This window comes from Schistocerca cancellata, chromosome 2 (genome assembly GCF_023864275.1).
Source record: "Schistocerca cancellata isolate TAMUIC-IGC-003103 chromosome 2, iqSchCanc2.1, whole genome shotgun sequence".
Taxonomy (NCBI): Eukaryota; Metazoa; Arthropoda; class Insecta; order Orthoptera; family Acrididae; genus Schistocerca; species Schistocerca cancellata.
Window position 1 is genome coordinate 1,113,913,495 of NC_064627.1, and position 12,468 is coordinate 1,113,925,962.

At 43.3% G+C, this 12,468-nt stretch overlaps 1 protein-coding gene across 1 annotated transcript in view; it reads right to left on the reverse strand.

The window, feature by feature from the left end:
* The window catches only part of LOC126161261 (UPF0764 protein C16orf89 homolog), a 54,605-nt gene extending 42,498 nt beyond the window's left edge, over positions 1–12,107 (reverse strand). The window contains exon 1 of the mRNA XM_049917000.1: positions 11,915–12,107. Within this exon, the coding sequence (XP_049772957.1) occupies positions 11,915–12,107 (193 nt within the window). The remainder of the gene's footprint in view (positions 1–11,914) is intronic.
* Between the last annotated feature and the right edge of the window lie 361 nt (positions 12,108–12,468).

Below are 12,468 nucleotides of genomic sequence, written 5' to 3' on the forward strand. Positions count from 1 at the left end.
TGCACTCAGAAACACGGGCTCACATTGGAACACCTAGCTTACGTCAACATTCCGCCAACATTCATCTGCGCGGAGCCAAGTATTACGTATAGCATGTTGCATCCACCCCTAAGTCTCTGAAATTTTCTAGTTCCCAAAATAACCGCGATAGATATGTGTTTTAAACTGATTTGTACAGAACTGGTTTAAATACAGCAGCTACATAATAGGAAAAACTAACATTCTCTTTAAAAATTGTGTCTGGTTGCTGTAACTCTCTGGAAAAGAAATCAATAAACTATGTTCATAGCCCCGCAGAAAGTGTAACGTTTCATATGTGGACCTACCACAATAAATTTTCCTGTCACCTATTATTTTGTAACTTACAGGGGCATACGTGTCATCTGAAACACCCTGTATATAACACACAAACGTTTACAATGACGTAGCCACATATCGGCAAAGTTAGCTAAAAACTTCTGAACTTATATCCACTCCATTAAATGTGGAAGTCTGCTGCCGGTTACTGCCGTTAAAGGTGAGAGAAACTGGTAGAAAAAAAACTGTTAGAAACGGTGAAGGCCATGTGCTGCACTATCTCGGAAAAGCTATTAGCGTGAAATGTGTCATTCAGGTGGGAGACCGCTGACGATTTGTCGCTGTTAATGTCTGCAGATGTTGACGTCCTTCTGACTTTCCCACAGGCTCTGAGACGTCTTTGGGGCCTCTGCCCACAGCAGTTCGCTTAGCATTGACGGTAGAAATATATGGCCTGTAAGGAATTGCTCGGCCATTGTGCACTATTCCCTATAACTCCCTACGCACAGTCACTGTGGTAGCTCTTTGGAACTCACTAATGATTCCTTCCGCTGATTTCATGCAATTTTTTTACCACCATCCTCCGCAATGCTGATCGGTCCCCGTGCGTCAGTACGTCAGAACTACCTCGTCTTGTTACAGCAGTCGTTGCTTCTTCCCGCTTCCAGTTAACAATCACACCTCCAACAGTCGACGTGGGCCGCTATAAAAGGGCTGAATTGTGCCAGATGAATTTGTTACTCAAGTTATATCCAATGACTACTTCACACACGAAGTCATTACGCTCTCCTCACGAACCAGTCTGCCCAGTCTGCTGTGTTACTGCTTCCCTACCAGCGTTGCCGCCTGTTTTGTGTAAAAATTACGTGTATCTGCTGTTAACGGTAGGGAAAAAAATACATCAAAATAAAGTATATTTTACTTCGCTTGATTCTTCGTTTAACAATATATTTCTTATTGCTTTAGCAGTATTTCACAAATAATTGTCACTTGTAAATTGATTCACAGCACCTTTGCGGTTTGTATGTAAGTGACGACGAATAAATAATTCGCTTTTATAAAATTCAGAGACGAATAATTTTTGCAATGTTGTTATTGTATAATTTTTCTACGAACTAAAATATACTTGCAAGAAAATTGCTACTGAAGACAGGAGATAAAAGATGCAAACTCACGGATAGATTTTCAGCTATTCACGACTTAGTGAATAATCAGTTAAAAGAATGACTTTATATTAACCGAAAATTAGTGAACTGTGTAAATTCACACTAATGTAACGATAGCAGCTACCTTTTTCACACGCATATACAGTATATCGTGTGTCATATAAGCAATGGTTACAGCACGCCGTATACATCCCGACTTGCCTGGTTGTAGACACAAGGCGTGAATTTAGAATGCAGACCCAAGACTCGGGTGCCAGCAGGTGTTACGGTGATACATGGGCAGCTTTGCTATTCATTTCGAGCTCTCCGCAGGGTGGAACTGGAGGCGGGAACGAATCAAGCTGTCGCTGAGGTAAGAGGCAATTGCACGCGAGAGCCAGTCACGGTAAAAATTTTCACAGTGATTCGGAGGAGCAGCGATCTCTCGTAACAACTCAACGCCTAAGCATGATAAGCGGACCTTTCTCGTAGTTACATTCCGATAAGGTTGTTTACGAAGTAATAATAAACTGAATAAAAGTAATGGGAAGACATTTTTAAGCCGTAAGTATGTGTGTTAAGCAACGCTTTTAGCGCTGAATGCGCCATCAGCTTCGTTGAACTATAGAATGTTAAGGTTTGTATGAATATAAGATTAACTCAGGAAATTAAAGACATCTACATCTACATCTACATCTACATGGATAATCTGCAAATCACATTCAAGTGCCTGGTAGAGGGTTTATCGAACCACCTAAAGAACAATTCTCTATTATTCCAATCTCGTACAGCGCGCGGAAAGAACGAACACCTATATCTTTCCGTACGAGCTCGGATTTCCATTATTTTATCGTGGTGATCGTTTCTCTCTATGTAGGTAGGTGTCAACAAAATATTTTCGCATTCGGAGAAGAAAGTTGATGACTGGAATTTCGTGAGAAGATTCCGTCGCAACGAAAACCTCCTTTCTTTTAATGATTTCCAGCCCAAATCTTGTATTATTTCTGTGACACTCTCTCCCATATTTCGCGATAATACAAAACGCGCTGCCTTTCTTTGAACTTTTTCGATGTACTCCGTCAGTCCTATCTGTAAGGATCCCACACCGCGTAGCAGTATTCTAAAAGAGGACGCACAAGCGTAGTGTAGGCAGTCTCCTTAGCAGCTCTGTTACATTTACTAAGTGTGCTGCCAATAAAAATCAATCTTTGGTTAGCCTTCCCGACAACATTTTCTATGTGTTCCTTCCAATTTAAGTTGTTCGTATTTGTAATACCCAGGTATTTAGTTGAGTTTACGGCCTTTCTATTTGATTGATTTATCGTGTAACCGTAGTTCAACGAGTTCCTTTTAGCACTCATGTGGGTGACCTCACACTTTTCGTTATTTAGGGTCAACTTCCACGTTTCGCGACATACAGGTATCTTTTCTAAATCGTTTTGCAGTTTGTTTTGATCTTCTGATGACTTTATTAGTCGATAAACGACAGCATCTGCAAACAACCGAAGACGGCTGCTCAGATTGTCTCCCAAATCGTTTATATAGATAAGGAACAGCAAAGGGCCTATAAGACTACCTTGGGGAATGCCAGAAATCACTTCTGTTTTACTCAATGACTTTCCGTCAATTACTACGAACTTTGACCTCTCTGACAGGAAATCACAAATCCAGTCGCATAACTGAGACGATATTCCATAAGCACGCAATATCACTACGAGCCGCTTGTGTGGTACAGTGTCAAAAGTCTTCTGGAAATCCAGAAATACGGAATCAATCTGAAGTCCCTTGTCAGTAGCACTCAACACATCATGTGGATAAAGAGCTAGTTGGGTTTCACAGGAACGATGTTTCCTAAACCCATGTTGATTGTGTGCCAATAGACCGCTTTCTTCGAGGTTATTCATAATGTTCGAACGCGATATATGTTCCAAAATCCTGCTGCATATCGACGTTGACGATATGGACCTGTAATTTAGTAGTCTGAAGTAACGTCCAAACAATATCGTATGTTTCTAGGTACACTGTCCTCTAGGTACAAAACTTACACCTACTTATTTCAGAGGGAAACACAATCTGTTTCCACGACCAAAACGTTTAGATCTATTTTTAAAGGTCTTAACAAGAGCCCAAGGAAAGGCAACTAATGTCTGGGAGCAGGGGGGGATGCGACAGATACGTCGCTTGTGTGGAAAAATATTTTCGCACCAGCCCGCAATGGTCGGCAATTTGACGGAGCACCATGTCAGCTTAGAGAACGGTAACCATCTCATTGCCGCCGCAGCAAACACGAGCTTATTTGTGGAAGCCGTCATGAAGGATTCGCGTTGTTGCGTAACATCACACACTGGCTGCTTTCTGTGAACAAAGCGTATGGCGATAAAGAGGCAGTGAGTGCAACATTGCTGCGCTATTGCGTGGATGGATACAAAAGTAGTAACACAATAAAAGAATCGTGCGGAATTAATAAAAGTGATGCCTCATGTAACTCATACGGTCGTAGTTAGACCCATTCGGAACATGCAGCCGAATCAGATAGCCAACTTACTCCTTTATTTTGTATAGCTTGTGACCCATGTCAATACGACGCTCGGGTAAGTCCAGAACAACACAAAGAACCATATCCTGTCTACAGAGGACACTTTCCGTCGAGACGCTCACTTCTAGTACACTGTACCCAGTCTTGTGGATCAAACGTAGCATCCGCTGCGAAAAAAGCAAATACCATATGCGAGCGAATTTGGGTAGTGGCTGAAAAAACAAGAAACGAAAAAGATAATTAAAAAGTCTGCAAGATTAGTGTCCGTATAATGATAACATGATTAAATCATGTCGAAAAATATTTCCGTATCGATTAAAAGAATTTTTACGTCAGATAACCTCGGCTGGCTCTGCGCTTTCTGATATTTATTAACATTTAATTTTACTGACTACACTGTCACTTGTACCAGTTGTTGATTTCTAACCGGCAAGTACTAGAAAATAACGCAATTACGAAGTACGTAGCAGCAGAAATTCCCGCGAATAATCGTGAAACAACATTTAAAACCATTAGAGAACTTTGAACTGTTGCTTTTAATATGGCCTCATACGTTAAATAATTATGACGCTGATATTTTAGTGGTGTTGTTTCAACATATATCTTCAGAAGGCGTTTATTATTTCCAGCCTGTAAGTCACTTTACTGCGTAGCACATCCCTCTATACAGGGTGTTACAGAAAGGTACGACCAAACTTTCAGGAAACATTCCTCACACACAAATAAAGAAAAGATGTTATGTGGACATGTGTCCGGACACGCTTAATTTCCACGTTAGAGCTCATTTTAGTTTCGTCAGTATGTACTGTACTTCCTCGATTCATCGCCAGTTGGCCCAATTGAGGGAAGGTAATGTTGACTTCGGTGCTTGTGTTGACATGCGACTCATTGCTCTACAGTACTAGCATCAAGCACATCAGTACGTAGCATCAACAGGTTAGTGTTCATCACGAACGTGATTTTGCAGTCGGTGCAATGTTTACAAATGCGGAGTTGGCAGATGCCCGTTTGATGTATGGATTAGCACGGGGCAATAGCCGTGGCGCGGTACGTTTGTATCGAGACAGATTTCCAGAACGAAGGTGTCCCGACAGGAAGACGTTCGAAGCAATTGATCGTCGTCTTAGGGAGCACGTAACATTCCAGCCTATGACTCGCGACTGGGGAAGACCTAGAAACGACGAGGACACCTGTAATGGACGAGCAATTCTTCGTGCAGTTGACGATAACCCTAATGTCAGCGTCAGAGAAGTTGCTGCTGTACAAGGTAACGTTGACCACGTCACTGTATGGAGAGTACTACGGGAGAACCAGTTGTTTTCGTACCATGTACAGCGTGTGCAGGCACTATCAGCAGCTGATTGGCCTCCACGGGTACATTTCTGCGAATGGTTCATCCAACAATGTGTCAATCCTCATTTCAGTGCAAATGTGCTCTTTACGGATGAGGCTTCATTCCAACGTCATCAAATTGTAAATTTTCACAATCAACATGTGTGGGCTGACGAGAATCCGCACGCAATTGTGCAATCACGTCATCAACACAGATTTTCTGTGAACGTTTGGGCAGGCATTGTTGGAGATGTCGTGATTGGGCCCCATGTTCTTCCACCTACGCTCAATGGAGCACGTTATCATGATTTCATACGGGATACTCTACCTGTGCTGCTAGAACATGTGCCTTTACAAGTACGACACAACATGTGGTTCATGCACGATGGAGCTCCTGCACATTTCAGTCGAAGTGTTCGTACGCTTCTCAACAACAGATTCGGTGACCGACGGATTGGTAGAGGCGGACCAAGTCCATGGCCTCCACGCTCTCCTGACCTCAACCCTCTCGACTTTCATTTATGGGGGCATTTGAAAGCTCTTGTCTACGCAACTCCGGTACCAAATGTAGAGACTCTTCGTGCTCGTATTGTAGACGGCTGTCATACAATACGCCATTCACCAGGGCTGCATCAGCGCATCAGGGATTCCATGCGACGGAGGGTGGATGCATGTATCCTCGCTAACGGAGGACATTTTGAACATTTCCTGTAACGAAGTGTTTGAAGTCACGCTGGTACGTTCTGTTGCTGTGTGTTTCCATTCCATGATTAATGTGATTTGAAGAGAAGTAATAAAATGAGCTCTAACACATGTTTACGGACAAGCGTTTCCGGACACATGTCCACATAACATATTTTCTTTCTTTGTGTGTGAGGAAAGTTTCCTGAAAGTTTGGCCGTACCTTTTTGTAACACCCTGTATATTTTACTACGTTTAATAAATAAAAATTATTCAACTGTCAGTTCAACCTGTAATGTTCAAATAGTAAACGACTCAATATTTTGAATAATGGAAGTATTAAATGTGACGCAATAGGAAAAAATAATCTGTGACTATGATTGGGCGAACTTTTTACATCACGATAAGTGCTGCTGTTTTTGAGCAGTTTGCGAGTTCATGCTGCAATTGTGGAAGTTAATCGTTATCTCAGGCAGCTTCTCGGATTATGTAAGGTTGAGGAGAGCGATTTGTTTCTAGTTGTGTGCACGGCGCTTCAGACAGATCCGTGTAAACTACTCACCTTTTATTCGTGTTAAATGCGAATGTTGCTAGAGAGAAGAATTTTATACAGGTAGTGTGTACGCTGACTCAAATTATTGAAGAACACTCATAATGACAGGTGAAAATATAAAACCTTTTATTCAGTGAGTGTACTGTCAGTGCTGACCAGCAAAAGCAGGAACTTAATTAGACTGAGCCGGCCGGTGTGGCCGAGTGGTTCTAGGCGCTTCAGTCCGGAACCACGCGACCGCTACGGTCGCAGGTTCGAATCCTGCCTCGGGCATGGATGTGTGTGATGTCCTTAGGTTAGTTAGGCTTAAGTAGTTCTAAGTTCTAGGGGACTGATGACCTCAGATGTTAAGTTCCATAATGCTCAGAGCCAATCTGATTAGACTGACTAGACAAGTTGGCCTATTCTCTTTCAGCGTCTCACGTTCAGGAGGTTCGGAGGTCGAATCCCTCTCCATGCATCCCGATTTAGATTTATTGCGATTTCCCGGATCTTTTAATACAAATACTGGCATGGCTCCGCTTAAAAGAACATAGCCGATTTTTTTTCCCATCATTCTCCTGTCCGACTTTGTATTCCCTCTGTAACGAGTGCGTCGTCGGGGGTGTTAAAACCTACCTCTACCGCCATTTCCTTTCTTCTAACTAGAAGTAAAACGCAAGTCGAATTCTTCTTATGTTATAAAAATAGAAGGAAATTTAAAAAAAGTCATAAACGTCAGAAATTTTGGGCTCAAATGTAAAAAAAAATCATTAAGAGGATGACCTCAACCATTTCTACCAGAGTGGATTCCGAAAATACCCATCATGCGAAAATTAACCTGCACTTTTCTCACAAGATTACTTGAAAGCCTTAGGTTAAGGCAGCTAGTATTTCTTGAGTTCAGAAAAACATTTACTCAGCACCAAACCTCCGCTTTTCGTCGAAAGTGCGGTCGTATGTGGGTATAAAGCGAAATTTGTGACTGGACTGAAGATTTGTTGACAGAGTGTACGTAGCTTGTTATCTTGAATGTAGAGACGCCGACAGACGTAAAAGTAACGTAACAGTGTGCCCCAGGGAAGGGTGTTGGGGCTTGTTATTTATTGCTGTATATTTTAACTGCACAGCTGTAAAAATGCACAAATAGTCACTCAGGCCGTGACTACAGCTCACACAAATATCTGGGTGTAACAATTTGTATGGATGTGAAACGGAACTATCACTAAGGCTCAATCGTTGGTAAATCAAGTTCAAAAATGGCTCTGAGCACTATGGGACTCAACTGCTGAGGTCATTAGTCCCCTAGAACTTAGAACTAGTTAAACCTAACTAACCTAAGGACATCACAAACATCCATGCCCGAGGCAGGATTCGAACCTGCGACTGTAGCGGTCTTGCGGTTCCAGACTGCAGCGCCTTTAACCGCACGGCCACTTCGGCCGGCTGGTAAGTCAAGTGGCAGACTTCGGTTCACTGGTGGAATACTGTGGAAATGCAATCAGTCTGCAAAGGAGATTGCTTACAAATCACTCGTGAAATCCGTCCTAGAGTGTATGGGATGGACACCAAGTAGGAATAACGAGGATTGTTGAACGTATACACAGCAGGGCAGTGCCAATGGTCACAGGTTTGTTTAAATCACATGACAGTATCATGGAGATGAAGGAAAGACTGGGAGACTTCAAGACAGATCCCAACTGTCTCGTGAAATCCTACTTACAAATTCCGGGGAACCAGCTTCAAGTAAGGAACCTAGGAATATACAGTGAGGTTACAATTAAAGTATCGCTACCAGAGAGGACTCCCACGAAAAACCAGAGATCAAAGGACAATGAAAGTTTGTGAAAACATGTGTAAGGACTTGCGGTAGTGAAATAACGAATACGACATTGAAAGAAATACATTTTAATTTGCATGTGAAAGAGTAACTCTGTTAACTGCGTACCATGTTTACGTTTAAGGTTGGTTGCAAACGTTCCACAATGTGGCGACCACGGCGGCCTGGATCCGCACTAGAGTTCGTTCGTAGCACTTTCCGAACGATGGACCGCAGAATTTTCAGTTACAGTGACGAAACTGGAAGATCGTACATTGCGTCCAGCATTCTCAGCCATAACAGCAGCAACTTCTTCAACGATTTGTAGCGCAGTTCGCCGTTGGCCTCTCCCAGGAGCAATTCCCAAATCGGCAGTTAACTCGGACTTCTGAATCATGTTCTTCAACCCCGTGCGGAAAGAAGAGCATCAGCAGTATTGCTATTGTTTTGATAAAAAAAGCCCTACGAGTAAAACCCTGCTCGTACTGTCCAGACCAGTGTTGACAGTCTGCAAATGTAATGCACGCTGATGCTTGTTTCAACCCTATGTCGCCGTGCTAGTACTGGCACCTAACCGCAAGTCATAACATAAACTCTTCCAAAAACGCAAATCCTGCAGCGCTCAGTCTGAACATCATTCTTATAAAGGTGGTTCGATCTACACTGGCTCAAGTAGCGAAAGTTTAATTATAACCACTCTGTGGTATAGCCCTCTACGTCTCGCGTAGGCCAGGCTAGTTACAACACACACAGATGCGTTTCAGTAATCATTATTCCCGCCTTCCATGCGCGAATGGAACGGAAAAAAGCCTTAGTAACTGTTGGAGCGGGAAGTACACGCTATATTGCAGAGTGTAGGTGTATATGTAGAGGTGTTGCAGTTGATGGCAAAAATAAAACTGTCCCGAAATATTTTTTCGACATTTCGAGACAACATAATCTAAACAGCAACAAGGTTATTAGTGGTAAGATTCGCTCCAAAGAACAAGTTTAAAATGTCAAAGTACTGTCGTCAGACCTGAAAAATAGGTTGTAGCCGGCCGCTGTGACCGAGCGGTTCTAGGCGCTTCAGTCCGGAACCGCGCTGCTGCTACGGTCGCAGGTTCGAATCCTGTCTCGGGCATGAATGTGTGTGAAGTCCTTAGGTTAGTTAGGTTTAAGTAGTTGTAAGTTCTACGGGACTGATGACCTCAGCAGTTAAGTCCCATAGTGCTTAGAGCTATTTAAACCATTCGAATAGGTTGTACAGAGGAGGAAGACGCCAATCGTAAGGCAAATAGCAGTTATCGAATCGCAGTATAGGTAAATGTTATGGACAAATACAGCCGAACATTCCGCGAAGCTCTGTTTTCACGTGACTGAGGCGAATAGGAAATTTATAACTCCCTTCAACCGCGCGGGAAGTAATCATGGATCGTTCCCTAAGGACATATTCACTATATCCATGCACAAAATAACGCTTACTGTGAATGATTTTATTCAAAGCTGTTATTTTCTCAACAACTGCTGAACATATTTCAGAATGAAATTCAGTCGTCAGTTGCAAAATCTTTTTTTTTTTTTCGTTTTACCGGTTTCAACAGGTTGAATGCCACCTTCTGAACACTAAAACCTTTGAGCAATTATAAACTTTTTGCTTTTTGAACTTGGCCATACATTTAATTGAAGTGTAGGATGTGTAGGCCTATTTCAGAAAGTCCATTTAGTATTCGTTTAGAGCCGGTCTGTGTGGCCGAGCGGTTCTAGGCGCTTCAATCTAGAACCGCACGACCGCTACGGTCGCAGGTTTGAATGCTGCCTCGGGCATGGATGTGTGTGATGACCTTAGGTTAGTTAGGTTTAAGTAGTTCTAAGTTCTAGGGGACTGATGACCTCAGATGTTAAGTCCCATAGTGCTCAGAGCCATTTGAATCATATGATGAGTATTCGTTTAGCAGATATCGTCTTCACGGAAGTATAATGCCATTAAATGTCCAAAAATGTACATACCCGTATTGTTTGTGATAATTATAAACACAATTTGATAATTTACAGTAAATAAATTACATTTATATAGGTAGTTAAGTTTCTGCGTGCTAACACCAAGAAACATACAGTATATAAAATGTATCGTATATAACTTCACTTATATGCGTTACTTATACATTCTACGTGCTTTTGTATGTGTTTCTTGCTGCTAACACAACTTCCCTATGTACATAAGCGTGATTCATTTACTATAAATTATCTGTCTGTGCTTTTAATTATCATATAAATTATGTACATTTTGGACATGTCGCAGCATTATGCTTCTATGAAGAAGATATTGACATCTTCTAAATCAATAGTAACAGTAAGTAAGTCTCTTTAACTCACTTCTTATAGTTTACATAAATGCATGGGCAATTTCTACTGATTTATAATATCCCAAATTTTGTAAGTTTCTGAAGATGACAGATTAATCTGTTGAAACCGGTAAAGCGAAAGAAAAAAATAGTTGTGCAATTGACGACGGAATTTTATTCTGAAATACTTACTGCGAATATGTTAGAGAAACGGCAGGAGATATGAATCACAAATTCTTCGCATTTACCACACTGGACTCGCATTCGGGAGGACGACGCTTCAAACCCGCGTCCGATCATCCTGGTTTAGGTTTTTCGTGATTTACATAAATTGCTAGAGGCAAACGCCGGGATGATTTTTCGAAAGGGCACGGCTGATTTCCTTCCCTAATCCGAGCTTGTGCTCTGGCTTTTATGACCTTGTTGTCGATGGGACGTTAAACGCTAATCTGCTCTTCCTCCTCCTCTTCGCATTTACACTCTATGGAAATCAGCAGACGGATTTTTTGCACTGTTAATAAGTTATCATCAACCACTAGCTACCGTTATAGGAATTCTCCTTCGTCGAAATACCATAGTATTTTTTTAAGAAAAGCTACGACGCTTCTGATTAAATGTAACTGTGGTGTCACCGCCAGACACCACACTTGTTACGTGGTAGCCTTTAAATCGGCCACCGTCCGTTAGTATACGCCCGCGTGTCGCCACTGTCAGTGATTGCAGACCGAGCGCCGCCACACGGCAGGTCTAGTCTAGAGAGACTCCCTAGCACTCGCCCCAATTGTACAGCCGACTTTCCTAGCGATGGTTCACTGCCTACATACGCTCTCATTCGCAGAGACGATAGTTTAGCATAGCCTTCAGCTACGTCATTTGCTACGACCTAGCAAGGCGCCATATTCAGTATTTACTGAACAGACAATATTGTGAATCATGTACCGTCAAGAGTGACGTTCATCATTAATGGATTAAAGTTAAGTATCAAAATAATCACGTCCGCTTTCTGAATTCTAATTCCTTGTCATGTTCCAGACCACACGTCAGTATAGTCCTTCCCTCCTCACGCCAGCCTGCGTGAGCTAAAACGCGTGCGTTTCGGCCTCCACTCGTAACACGGTGTTGGCTCTTCTGCCAACCCAACAGTAACCTTACCTTCCAACATACTATAACATTCCTAAAACACCAGGCGGTGGCTGCGTAACCAGCAGGAGGAAAAAAAGGGGACTCTTTGGTGTGCAGACAGCTTACCGTCGGCGATGGCGACGGCGAACACGGAGTCGAGGAGCGCCTGCGACTGGCCCTCCAGGTAGGCCAGCGCGCCGGACAGAGCCAGCAGCGCCCGCTGCTGCATCTCTGCCTCCGGCGCCGCTGCACCCGGCTGCTGTAGCAGCAGCAGCAGCAGCAGCGGCGGCAGCAGGATCGGCGCGCTGCGCGTCTGCATGGCTTCTGAGGGCGGGCGTCCCACCTGCCGACACCTGCAGCCGAACCGGCGGTGTCTTCTGTGCGCAGCCGCCGCCTGCGCAGCCCTGCCAGTGACGTAGGCACGCGGCAGCCGGCGCACACTTGGGTACACCGAAGAAGGCGAAAAAACAACACCGTGCTGCAATATAGCTTCGAGACAAGTCACGGGTGATACCGACTGCGCGCAGACACCAAATTTCACCTGCTCTTGAAGTGGTCAACTGCGTTTTCGGCCACTTTTCGAAATAGCTGCACTGCTGATGCTGAAGTTAACTGCAAGCGGGGGAAAACCCAAGGTCGCACTGCAGCAAATTCCTTCCCATTTTCAGAGACTTAGCACT